Source organism: Diuraphis noxia, unplaced genomic scaffold, assembly GCF_037042655.1.
Source record: "Diuraphis noxia isolate RWA-SAM2 unplaced genomic scaffold, SU_Dnox_SAM2 contig0003, whole genome shotgun sequence".
Classification (NCBI taxonomy): Eukaryota; Metazoa; Arthropoda; class Insecta; order Hemiptera; family Aphididae; genus Diuraphis; species Diuraphis noxia.
In genome coordinates, this window is record NW_028301713.1 from 52,474,624 (window position 1) to 52,489,895 (window position 15,272).

General features: G+C 27.1%; 1 protein-coding gene across 3 annotated transcripts in view; it reads right to left on the reverse strand.

The window, feature by feature from the left end:
- The window catches only part of DAAM (disheveled-associated activator of morphogenesis-like protein), a 55,523-nt gene that overhangs the window by 22,723 nt on the left and 17,528 nt on the right, over nt 1-15,272 (reverse strand). Inside the window, exon 1 of one of the 3 annotated variants that reach the window (XM_089222813.1) lies at nt 14,935-15,087. The exons of 1 other annotated variant lie outside the window; for it this stretch is intronic. Coding sequence is in view for 1 of the 2 variants with exons in the window: in XM_089222811.1 (XP_089078937.1) it covers nt 5,788-5,805 (18 nt within the window). In the remaining variant the exon portion in view is untranslated. Of the gene's footprint in view, nt 1-5,787; nt 6,150-14,934; nt 15,088-15,272 lie in introns of those variants that run through there. One more of the 3 variants, XM_089222811.1, reaches the window with a different exon arrangement.

Genomic DNA, 15,272 nt, shown 5'->3' on the forward strand with positions numbered 1-15,272 from the left:
GTGTGACGTATACTATTATATTATTGTCGTTAATGCAGTATCTATCTATATACCTAGATTCCTATATAAGAGTTCGGAAAAAGTATATTAATTTATATCCGTGTCAAAGTACACACACCAGAATATCAATGATTAAACGTCTTTTTTTTTCGAATTTTCAGTCGTGCGTTTTATTAGTATTCAATTCCGCCTCAGCACACGGCATACTGTTTACAATATTATTATTATTGTTTCGTCTGTTTGTTTCCGTCGCCGCGATACAAGTATTTTCTCTTTTATGTGTTTAACGCCTACGATATTATGTATATTATTACAATATAGTACCTACACGGGGCTACTGCTATATAGACGTCAACATCACAATTATTATTAGGTATTACATTAACGGCAATATCTAACGGGTATTACATTTTTAGATTATATTTTAGGCAGTAATTTCCGATTCGAGATTTTTTATTACTTTATCATTATTTTTTCATTTTGCAACGATTTTCTTTATCGTTATAATTTTAACCACTATGACGCGACGATTTGTACGGTCTATTAAAATGAGCGCCAAACGTTGTATCTGAATAATATGTATACTACGCCTCCTACCACGACTGCGGTATTCTATAAAATAAAGGTATAGAAGTAGACCTATTACAGGGTATATACCGGGTAATTCACCAAAGCATGCTCGCTACTGTTCTATAAATTAATAATATACATCTCTTAAAATCGGAAATATTGAATTACGCTGAAACCTAGAAACCCATAATATTATATTCGAACACTTAAAATTATTATACAATTCAAGAAATTTTACTGAAAGTTGTTACTAGGATCAATTTTTTGAAAAATGTTAATGTGTCTAAATCAAAATTCAAACAATACCTAGTATGGTTTCTAAATTTTTAAACTTTGTGTATTAAGGATAATAGTCTTTTACAGTGGTTTCACCAAAAATATGAAGTATAGGTGCTTATATTAAGCTCGGATAATTTTTACAAACTATGGGATTCATAATTTGTTACTTACTGTTAACTGTAATTTTCAAATTAATATAGCCCCTATGATTTGAATCTATTATAGTAGGTTCCTACACGGCTACACGGGCTACACGAATTAATTTTAGAATTTTAGATTTAGAAACATAAATATTTAAAAAGAAACTGTTGCTAAATAAATTAAAGTAAATAAGTTTGTTCACATAAAAATAGAATAATAGTTTATATCTTCACTAAACACTCTTTAAATTACATAAAAATCTGGGTGTATGAAAATATGAAGCTTACAAGTAAAATTGAAAATTTTAAAAATCACATTTTTAATAAACGCGTTATTAAAGGAAAAACGGAGTATGCTTGGTGAATCACCCTGTATATACACATAATAGTCTACTGGTCACTAGGTTAACGGTTCGCCGAATAGCTTAATTAGATGATCGGAAAACCTGATTGTTAGTGTATCTTCGCAATTTTTCCTTATACGTTTGATTTTCGCTCCGATTAAAACAATAATGGACATTATTAATACGTTACTATCATTATTAAATTAAATTATTGGTCTTCCGCCATATGACTAATATTTTCCAGAAGTCGCAGTAATATGAAGCGTACAACAATATAAGGTATAAACTTGAGTGTTAATTTTGAACTCGGAAAATATAATAACTAATTAATAAGTACTTAATTTATAATATATTATTATTTGTTAAATCAATGTTAAGCCGACACGACAGTACCTAACCGACACGTGCATCATATTATTAAAATATTTATATCTTTCAAGTTACAACAAAATTCACTTAACCAATATTAATTTAAGTACCTATATAAATATAAACATTCAATATATATATATATATTAATATATCCATGATATTCATATATTATACTACATTTGAATGAACAGGCCAAGTACCCAAGGCATTTTGAACAATAGTACTAGGGTTTTTATATACACGATGCTAAAGTCTTGCCAAGCAAAACATTAAAAAAAAAAAAATCAGTATGATGAAAATTATTAGATATCGTACATCAGCTCTAATTGAATGATTTAATGAAATCGTTTTTTTTACGTATGCTATCAAAGACTGATTTTAAAATATAGTCATTTAAAAATCATAATTTACTAACTCTATAACATACATATTACGACATAAAAATTAAGTGATAAGGTGTAATAGCTGTTGGATGACAGTCATAGTTTTTGAGTTTTAATTTATAAAATGATGAGTGATTTATTGAAAAATGAGCATACGCAAACGTCGCTAACTATTTATTAATAAGACAAACATCAGATTTAAAAAAAAAATATTATCATTTAAATTATTATTCATTACTAATATCAGGATTTATCGAACTATAATATTAAAATTGTCACATTAATAGTCAATAAATTATTTTTCAGCTAATTTTATGTATATTGTATAGAATATTAGTTACTTTAGCTATGAAATATTGTTTTTTTGTTTTTTTCGATATCGGTACTACAAAATAAGTTATTCAAGTTTGAAAAATTCCAAAATTCTGGATTTTGAAACAATAAGATCTGTTTTCCTAAAAGTGATATCAAAAAAATTAATACAATATTTCCCAGCTTATAATGTTCTCAACAATATTGCTTCCCACGCAAATCAGTTTTTGCTGTGTTGTACATTTGTATGACGGAAACGACATATAGGCGGGTTAAACACACTAATATATGTACGTATAGCGTTTGGATATTTTAAAGACAAAACTGATGAGACTGTAGTTCTAGCAAATATTAATATTTTTTATCATAAAAACAATTAATTTAATCGTTTTAATCTTGCTAAATAAATTGAAAAAATATTATAAAAGAATACCATCAGATGGATATTATAATATGGTTCATCTGACAAGACATCGGTAAACATGAAATATATCGTAATTACATCACATATTGTGTAATAAATAGGAAAATTCAATAGATTAAATATAATCATAGACATATTATAGGTAAGTAGCATATAAACAATAAATACATAATAATATATAATTATCGATATTCATAAACGATATAGTGCATATTATTTTATATTTGATTTCAAACTAAATATTCTTACGTGAATAATTGGTAAATATAAATTTTATAAAATAGTTATAAGTAATTATTAACCCCTTTCGCTTCCATTTAACATAATTTTCTTTCTTTCTCATTATATTAATTTACATAACAGATTCTACTTAATATTCATAATAATTAATTACCTAATAGACATATCAAAAGAAAAAGTTTGAGTCACTATTGAATTAGAATGATAAAATTACTATAAATATATAGATACTTACATAAAATATAAGTTTAGCTCATTTGACTAAATAATCAACGTATACAATACGTATCAATTGCATACATACAATACAAACAAATTAAACTACAACTGATAATATATTATTGTATTAAGCAAGTACATATAGGCTATAAGTAAATAACTATAATTGTTCATTGCATACACAGTAAGCTCGACAGTAAGTCAGTAATGGTGTCATATATTATAAATCATAAAATATGAAATATATATTTATTCAATATAATATATAATTTATGTAATAAAACGTCAGAAACAATAATCCATTAGTTGTTTGAAAAATGCTGGTAGTAGTATACACTAACAGGTTATTCAACAGAAATAAAATATTATAAATTCATACATATGGAAGTTTATTAAAAAAAATCAACTATACCATATGTACGTAGCTAGTAAAATTATGAATAATTTTTAAATTAATTAATTTGAAACAAATTAATCATCTCTAAATGATTCCATTGATCGGTTTCAACTATTATAATACTTTTATGATATGACAATTCAATTTTCAATCACACAATTTATGATGTCCGCATAGGAGCCACACTAGACTATAAAGTATATACTGTAATACATTTGTATATTGAGATGTAAAATGTTATAGAGATTCGATTATATTTACTTGAAAATCAATCCAATATTATTAAAACAAATAAATTATTTTTACATATTTTTACTTTTTACTTTTATAATTTATTGCTTTACACGACTCATACTTTTATTAATTTTTATAGTATTATCTTTGTTAAAATGTACATTTTACATATTATTATAATTTTAATAGCCCGTGAAAACTTCAAAAATTCCTAATATGGCCCTACAAAAGTATTGATTAACGTTAGTGCCAGCTACTGCAAGTAATACTATAATAGTATATGTATTTGTATATTATATTTTTTGTTACATTAAAGCACAAAATCATAAGTTACGCTGATAAATGAAATAGACCGATTTTAAGTTAATGACTGAAAATATGATTTTGATTATCAACAGTCCTGAGTGATTTTCTAAATTCATCATACGTAATATACAGGAATTTTGACTTCTAATATTGATCAAGTCAATTTTATAGCGTCAAAAACGTTTTACAGTAGTCAAACAAAAATGTATACATCGAATGAAAGTCGTAATTATTGCTGCTTTACTACCGGTCATATTATACTACATACATAAATATTTATACCATAATGCCTACCTACCTTTACTTTATTACACTATTATAGTACCTATTATATTACATAAATAATATTATTATTTACTTTTTAAGCTACGGCCTGCAAGAAAACAGAAAACAGATAAATATTATCAGTATCGTAAAACCGTGTTATTGATGACTGTGTTTTCCTGGTTCGATTTGAAAATAATACGTCACCGACGATTTTAGCAATTCACTGTATAAGTTAGGTAGAAGTTAAATTTGAATAATCGGGAATAATTAATACATATATATATATACAAATATTAAAATATCATATTATTAGTTATTATTAAATACCTATAATGATGTTGAGTACCTACAAAATTAGTGTCAATGTAAGCTATCGGATATTGTGCCAGATTAATTTAATTAGGGGTGGGAGAACATCAAGTTAGTGCATGGCTAGGAACAAAAGACCACCGTATCGTGATGAGATATAAAACGTAACAAAAAAACCAAAAGGAAACCAATAAAGTCGAATACGATACGTTGGCGATCGAGTAGTCAAATGACTAAATCACATTACTGGCGATATATAATATATATACTCTACTCTAAGCGATTATATTACTGAAAAAATGGCACTACCACACACGTCGAGATTGAATTATTAGTGTTTATTTTTTTCTTGTGTGGCGTGCAAACAATAAAACTAATGTCAGTAATATATATACAAAGGAGTAATATATCATATTTTTTTGTAAGTGGCGTCAGTGCGAAACTATAATATAATATAATATAATATTGGCAGGTGGTGGTCTTAAACGGTTAAACTCCCTTTAAATTGTTTATTGTGAACGAATCCAGTATATTTTATAGCTTCTGAGGCGAGTATGGTTATGTATGTGTGTTCGGAAACACAAATATTTTCTAAGATATTTGACACCGATTATAATTACTACAAAAATACGGTATTCTGAATTCTGGTGCGAACTGCGTGCCGGGCAAAAATCAGGCATTGGGACAAACGGGTCAGAGGTTTCAGTACTTAGAAGTATCATGCCGAATACCTTTGATTATTGTCAAACTTATTACTATATTTCGACAAAAGCCTATTAAGTTTTTGATATTGTTATGCAGGACTCTCTCCCAGTCCCATCCCACAGATGACTTTGGCCTTTGCGTATCTGTCTCAATGTCATGACCGGGGTCCACACGCACTATCGTGCAATTTTTTGTTCGGGTAGTTGGTAGTCATCAAACTAAGGTTATTGTCGAAGAACGACGAATATTATTATAGGCATATACCTGTATATACAACAACGCTTACCAGGTTGATCAGCTTCATCGGTATAGCTTAAGTTCGTCGTCGTCGGATGGAGTGCATCGGGCGCGGAACACGCTCGTCTACAGGATTTCCTCAATGTAAATCAGTTGATGAAAATACAGGGCGTGAAAATTAGTGTCGTACAAAATATTATAATATGTGTGTACCGACGAGATAGAAAAAAATAACTACGTAAGTATTTGAGTGTTATTATTTTTGTTTAAATTCGGTAGATAAACGCGAGCACACGAAACCGTCACTGTCGTCGAACGGTATAAAACGGAACTGTACGTCTTCACAGTCGTCGCGATAATGTGCCGGTAAACATAACCGGTTGGGCATGCCACGCTCGACTGAATGCGATAGATGATAGTGCGATCGGTTCGCGCCGTTCGCGGTTCACCAGACGGCGGCGGCGTCGACGGCTGTTACACGCGTTCCGAGACACGCGCAATCCGTCTGCCGTCGCTTTTTTACCATCCTCTCATACCTGTCTACCCGCAATCTAGCGGATGCCTCGCACGTAAACACGTTAAGTGTGTTATCGTGTTATACCAATTGATTAGAAAAATAATTCACTTTTTCCTAGTCATAATTATTATACTCGTCTCATTATACTCATTTGACCGCCTCACACGATATTGAAATTACACAATATCGTTATACAAGACATAATAGTCGAATTGCCCGACCTAGCCAGGGGAAAAAAATGAACAATATTATATTAGAGAGTTTTTGCAAACATACGCTAAACTTTACGGTAAAAATAACGTTCCGTTAAACGAGAAATAGCGTAATAACTAAAACTATAGTTTTTGCATTACCATAAATGTCGTACCTACCCATATAAATACGGTATGTCGATAGTCGATATCAAATTTAAATAAATATTTATCATTACAATTTCGTAATACAATGATGTGTGTGTGTTTTTTTTTTTTTTTTTTTTTGTCTGTGTACAGCATAACTAGTCGAAGTAATGCTTCGATTTCAAACTTTGGGGGTGGTTTCCGATGTAAAAGTGAATATCCGTGGTGCATTATAGAGGTCAAAAGTAAACATTTTCCAACAGTTTTCAAAAAAATCGAGACAAACAAAAAAAAAATGATAGAAAAACGGGAATTTTTACAAAACCAGTTTTCGACCAAATCGATATTTTTATATGGTTGTAATTCGAAAACTAATCACTGTAAATACTTGAAATTTTCACCAAATGTTAATGTTAGTGATATCTATATACAGTTTAATTTTCAAAAATTTTCGACTTTTTAGTTATTTATAGACCACTGAAATTTTCGATTTTTTTTTAAGCGTCGGTCAAAAAATGTTGGACAACCAAAAAAACATGAAAATTTAATAAAAGGTTCCTTATGAGTTGTTCTAATTGTAGCTAAAAAAAATTAAAAACCGTTAGTCACAATTTTTTTTTATAAGCGTTTATAGTTCAAATTTTTACGAAATCTGTCGAAAACGCGAATATTTGCAAGTAATTTTGAAGTTGAAAAATCATAAAATTGTTTGTGTTTATAACTAAGAATTAAAAATACAACATTAAGTTTTCCATAAGTTTTCCTTCAAATAGCTATAGATAAAACTCGAAGCTTCGTTATAGGAAAAATTTTAAGTGCGTTTGAATTTTAAATTTTTTATAGCATAACGATAACGATTTATCCTCATACGAATTTAAATATTTGTTATTATTCAAAAAGTATATAAGTCATAGACACATGAAAATTTTACCAGTTATTTAGATTGCCATTTTCTTTACATGATTTAATTTTCCACAGTAACCTACTGTACAGCAGAGCGACATCCACGACTTACCCGCTTTTTATTTATACATTTATATTTTTATTCAATATGAATATTATAAATTGTAACTGATAAACTACAATAGACGTGTTATAAATAAAGAAATAAACATCAATAAATTATTTTTTTGGTTGTATTAAAATATTTTATTACTAACCATTTAATAGTCTCAATAATTTTAACAAGCTTCAAGTAAAATCTATTTAATCTAATAAAAATATCACTTATTCGCTCCCCCCTCCCCCTTAATGCGCCTATGAATATGATTATGAATTACTTTTTCAAATTAGCACGGTTTTCTTTTGCCCAAATTTTCAACAAATACTCAACGTATTTTTTTATTGCTCGAAGAATAAATTATTTATTTGACCACAGAATATTTTTTTTTTTGAATGATGGACCATTGTCCATAATCATTATACGGATTATGACCAGACTTCCCGTAAAAGACTTAAGTCATCTTCCGTACTGAATATTAAATTTCCTTTTTATTCGAGGAGTTCATACTATATTACTTTAATTTTTTAATTTAATAAAATTAAATATATTATTTTTTTTATTCGAACGAAAAAAACACGATTTCCTTTGTTTAAATGTTATTAATTTAATTTAATAAGATGTGGTCACTGGTCATTACTTTATCAAAGACATATAAGAATATTTATAAACTTTTGATAATCCGTATATTTTTAGCCGATCATTTAACACGATAAATTAATTTACCGTACCCGTTAAATGATTAAAAATAACCGATTACGATAATCAAAATAACCGAACCGATATTCGGAGCGCATGCGCACAAACGTGTTTTTGGTAAATAACGTTAACGTAGTTTTTAACCGGTGCTGTGCAAAAACTCTCTTTTATAAAATATGGCCCTCGGTGTAATTTGGTTTTCTGTGTACCCCAGCTCACGGGCATTTTGGTGTCAGCATATACACTCATTTTGTGCACAAATTCGACACGGGGGAGTCTGCGTAGCGTGTACCTACGACATAATCTGAAAGCATCAACTTACTACAGTGTCACCATGACTATAACATCACTTCGTGCTCGTCAGTCACCCTCAATATATTAGAGCGTTATAAATAATCAGTATAGGTAGTATAAGGAGATAACAATAAATTATAGGATAGGTATCTATATATTTTTAAGTTATATTAATTGTTATAACGATGCAAGGACTAGAAATAAATGCATTATTATTTTATTCCCTGAATTTGTTGATATTGTAATTAGTAGATACAAATTATGACACCGTTACGACAAATAATAGATTCTAATTGAATGATGTTTAATGTGATGATTTAATTGATTTATTGTGATGTATCTTATTGATATGCGCATGTGTTGCATGTGTCGCATTTCTTGACAATAAAAGCGTATGATGAGTAGCCAAGTAGGTAAGCAATTTCCATCTCATTAAAAATTAAGTTTAAAAAATATTGCACGGTAAAATATTTATAATTATATAATATATTGTCATAAAACAAGTTATCAATTAATTTATTGTGAAATTGGTTACTATTTAAGCTTTACAGTAGGTATACACGTGTTGTTTCGCGCGTGTTAACTACAATAAATTATTATGAAACCAATTTCGTTTTTATAAACATGAATCCTATAAAAATTTAACAAATTATACATGTTTGTTAACCTCCAAATATGTTATAAGTTACCAAATTGTCATCACTAAAATTGTTTCCACAACCAGTGATTTCCTTGCAAAAGGTCACAATATAATCACAATTTAATGACATAACAAAATCGTAATATAAGAAAAAGTAGATAGATGTGATAACCCGTGTGATAATTAAGTGTTTAAATTATTAAGGATTTTTTATTACAGTTGTCACGGAAATCGATTTACTTTCTCCATTACTCAAAAAACTGTATATTTAATGATTATTTTAATTTGTTATTTGTTTACATATTTTTGATTTTATTTATTTGTTATATGATATTACACACATTACTCGACATATTATTACGTTTATCCTGATGAGCACACAATTAATATAATTTTTCATATAAGATTATATAGATATAAAAATAATATATAATATAATATATATTAATTTTAATGTTTGTAGTGTTTGTACAATATCAGACGATTTCAGCAATATATTTTAAAAATAATTAAAATTGTTAAACAACTTAAGCTATTTACCCAACAATTTATATTTAAACACACGGTGCGTAGTCGATAAATTATTAAATTATACAACATAAATAAATTAGAATTAATTTCACTTTTTTAGATAAGAAAACGATTTATTCGTTTGGTTCCTTATGTTTGTCCAAAATAACTACAATATTAATAATTATATTTATAATTCTATACGAAATCATTTTAAATCAGATTTTGGTACTTGTGCGTTTACATTTTGAAACTATAAAAAAATATCTGTTTGAAAAATCTATTGTATTTTACAATGTTGAAGTTATTATAAAATATATGTAAATCATTTTTCCATTAGACTTAAAAATGTTTAAGATTAAATCATAAAATTGATATAATATCAGTATAGTATTTTAAAATTATCATCATTTAATTTCAAGGCATATTATCTCCTGAAGAGTTGCCTAAATACTTAGGTGAAAATACCATAAATACAAACAAATTGTACACTTAGGATAATCATCACAAATTGTGCCGTAACTATAGATTTGATTGGGCCCGTATGTGAAAACTCTGTTGGCCCCCTTTTTAACAGCAAAAACTATATTATGTAAATCTAAAATTTTGTGATTTTAGATCCTAAAAGATTTACTTATTTGAAAATCTCCATATTTATTTTCCTGATAAGACATTTTTTTTTTAACAATAAGTATAACTTTAAGTTTAGAAACAACATAAAAATTAAATAATTAAAAAAATTAAAGTTTAAGTCTGAGAGATTTGAGTGGACCCTTAAAAATTTCCTTTGGCTCTGGGCCCGGGAGTTGCACACACTCAACACACCTGGTTTTTACGGCACTCATAACGTCATACAGATAAGCTCTTATAAATTATTATGTATATTGTATAAGTATCTTTTGTTTAGATACTAGTATAGCAGTATAGCTCACATATTTTATAGTAAACCGTATAAATCTAAAAAGAAATTATGTATATTACGTAATACGTCCACATTTAGTAAACAGCACGAAATCTGTACTATATGCGTGTAAAACCAATGTACCTACATATGCTGCAAATACAGTATATTATTAAGTAAGTTATTTTGTTGTGACTACAGTGTAAATGTTAAAATTAAAATGTGTAATGAACTTTGAATATAAGTACTCGTATAACTAATCAAGAAAAAAGTGATAGTCGTCACATTGCACATACTTACTAAGAAGTGGATAATTGTATTTTATCATAAAAGTGTGTTTACATTTAATAATGCTTCATAGTTTATATCAGTAGCCTATCCAGGGAGGGAGATGGTAGTTAATTTAAAATGTTGTTATCATTAATTAATTATTATAATATGTAAAATATTATTACAGCAAAAATTGTTGGTTTTCGTTAAAATTTGAAGATTAAATGTCAGTAACAAATTATATTGATTTGTAAGAAATCTCGTACATTTTCAAGTCTTAGTTATTAAAATTATTATAAAATATAAATGTCATAAATAAAATGTTATATGCATCTTTTATTAAAGTAAAAAATAATTTTAACATATTAGTACATATTTGAACTTCAAACACTTATTAAATAATTGTTCTTATATACCTAGTTTGAGTTTTAAATTTCTCTAAGAACATCTAATGAGGAATCCTCAATCTTGTATAACACTCTTCAAGATTTATAACCAAGAAAAATATAAGAATAAAACATTTAAAATTTTATTTTTTTTAGGAAGTCATAATTTTAGTAATAGTAGAATATTTAAAATTTCAATGACTATTATATTTTTTGAATAACAATAATATGTTCTAATTTCTTAAGTAGGTACGTCACGACTCGCGATATTGACTTGTACCTACTATAAGTATTCATAAAAAAAATATAGTTCAACCCACCACATGAAAATTAATAAAAAAATATCCTTAGAAACAGAGATTATTGTTACTTGTCACATCGTCTCTACATGATGCAATTATTATTGATCATTTAAATTACAAATTTAAATTTAACACTGTCATTGACCTATTCTATACGTGGTACTAAGACCGTAGCTATGGGGAGAATTTAGGGGGTTCAAACCCCCTTTAACAAAGTAGAAAATGTAAAAATGTCTAGTATATTCTAAAATTTAAAATATTTATTTTTTAAATCATTTTTTTTTTAAATTGAATAAACACTTAATATAATATTATAGTAAATGCATAGTATAGTGCCCAATGTGTATTGATAGTGCCTGTATTGCATAATAATAATGCAGTACTAATAGATAAAAGTTTAAATAATAAAACAAAATAGATATAAATTTATTCCAATCATTGAATGGATTTTAGTATGTGGTTACCAGAAAATCATTTTAAGAGGCAGTATGAAAGAGGACACTCCTATAGAAAATTTCTAGCTACGGCCTTGTGTGGTACACTAAATTATTTAGCTAAGCGCTTCCCCCCTTTTTTATTATATATATATTATACGGATTTGTGTACATAATTTATGGGTTATTTTGTACTTAAAAAATGAACGTCGTAGCAATTCGAATAAACGACAAATGTATTGATTTTACTATATTTTACTATAGTATTATTTTGTTCACTTTTATGTACCTAACTCAAAATTAAAGACCTGTGGGTACTTGAATTTTTCTACAAATGTTGGAAATACTGATATTGCCAACATGATGATCATGAGTCATGACAATGATTCCGAATTATTTTTACCCAACAATTAAACAGCTTACATTAATTACATACAATTTTAGGGTAGGTATTCATAGAGGTCTAATTAAGTTTTATCACTACCTCATTGCTCGCATAATATTGTTAACACTTACAAAAGATATATTTTGAAGATGACCCATGTTTCTACATAATATAACACAAATACCTATTAGTCAAGTGAACATGATATAAAAATTCAGGTATTATACAATACCTAATTATGGTAGACTCATTAATCATTATCGTATTTTCAGATCAATCTTGACTACTGGAACGGTAGAATGTATAATATTAGTCTCGGTATTTTGATTTATTGCTGTTAATAAATTAAATATTTATATTATAACTATTAATTATCTCCATAGTGTATTACATAATTCATATGCATAAATATTACATTTTTCAGAATATTTTAGTTCTAATTTTATTATAAAATAACAAAATTTCATAAATTTAACCTATATACGTACGTTTTATACTGTTTTAAGTTATAATTTTGATAGTAATTAATATAGTAGGTAATACCTATGGTACCTAATATTTATGCATTAAAAATTATCTAGAAAAAATATAATATTAAAGCTACGGATGATTGAGTAACACATTGTTTCATTATTAAATTATTATTATTATTAACACCGCATTGCAACCTCGTGCTAATGTAATACGTATAATATCAATTACATAGCACAATGATTATGAAAAGATTCATGAGAACTTCAAAACAAATCTACAATAACAGTTTGAAAAAAACTTGCATATAAGCTCAATTTAATACTGTTGTGTTGTGCTTGGTATTCAAAACTTATAGAACTTTTTTTAAATAAATGACGGTTTATCGATGTATCATCTATATGACATATTGTCTACGTCTAACATACTATAATTTTGCGTTCAACATAACCAATTATTGTCTGATTTTAACTTTAATATTGCAGTGAATTGAACTATTATCAAATAATAGGTAAGAACTGTATTTATGATTGTGAATTTTTAACGATGTTTTAAATTTAAGCAAATTGTGAGTAGGTATTGTAAAATATTACAATTTAAAATGCTCTTAAATCAACTATTACAACTCTCTTAAAAAATACAATGTTTTAAAAACAACTTACACATACAAATAGGTAAATGATAATGTTCTTGAATTTAAATAAAATAATATGCTAGTTAATTTTAATTTTTGGTAAACAGTACGCGGGGATGAGACTAAACAATTTGGTATTACAATGGCGTTTTTTTTATGAGATAGTGACTTTAAAATAATGTTCTTAATAGGTAAGTAAATCGTCATAATGAGTAAATACTGAGTTAAATACATAACAAATAATCATAAATAAAATAATAGACAAACTTAAAAACACATATACATCATTATACTTTTATTGACTATATATATAACTACACGCTACACATACACAGTCACACACATAACACATATCACATTGTTTTATGTTGTTTTATTATTACACATTAAATTACGGACGCGTAGGTATAACATAGATGATAATTAAAACGTTATCAATATTGCATGTTAAAGAGACATTGTTGTTAACTCAAATATGTAACTACGTAATTTAATAAGGAACAACAATATTTTTAATTACATTTTAATTTATTGCTGTACCACCTTTTAATATGCAATTATATTTGTTCTTATAATTAGTTTATTATTATTAAAAATGTACAAATATTGTTTACACATGGCATAATACTTAAATGGTTTTTTGTTATTCAATTAAAAATATATACTAAATAGATAAATAGATACCATCTTCTATTAAACATAGACAACTATGAATTTATAATCTGAAAATCTGAAACGTCATAATATTGTACAATGATAACATACTACCAATAAATTATATAACTATACTTATTTAGAAACTAAAAAAAAAAAAACATATGAAATGATAACCTGGAATACCTATATCAACTAGATTACCTTGTAAGGAGAATCATTAACTAAATAACCGTATTATAATTGCAAAACAATATACGCACAAATTCTAGCCGCGAGCATGTAAATTATAATATAACACGTCAACATTTTTTTAGGAATGTACTTTTTTTTACTGGAATGTTATTTATTTAATTTATCGAAATCCATCTAAAGCAAGTGTACTATCATACGTCTATGCTATAAATCGTAGTCTAGTATCTAGTCTTAAATCGTATATAGTAAAAATATAATTCTTTGTTCCCACTTGGTCGAGTTTTTTGATTATAATAAACAATATATATAACGTTTTATTTACGTTACACAGTATCCCTAAGGAAGGACAATAATCTTAAGTGGGGATAAATTACTTGCGGCTGTCATAATTCTATGACATGTGTGTACGATTAAAAACAACAAACAACATTGTATTCAATGGGCGTTATTGCGTTATTACAGTATGGGAATCACAGTCTCCACTTGAATGCAATATAAACTTTAATCACTTCTGTCAAATTTAATCTAACCATTTAATTTATCAATAAAAATTTACCAAAACTTACCCTTGACCTTTCTAATGCCGGATATCCAAAATTGTATTTCAGTTAACGCGTTAACCATTCAACCTAGTCACCAAGATGACTCTTAAGTATAAAAAAGAGAATTTTTTTAATCTATTCAATATACGATCATACAAGAATGATTTTTATTTTAAACTATATAGAGGACAACAAAACCGCACAAGTTAGACTAAATGTATTTTTTGAAACACAATTGTACGCATACCTAAAATGAGTAAATTTGTTTATCAAAATAAGCACGGATTAATAAATAACTGAACTACCTACGTATAGCGAATAGAGATTATAGTGGAAGACTAAGAGATATGTAATCATTCATT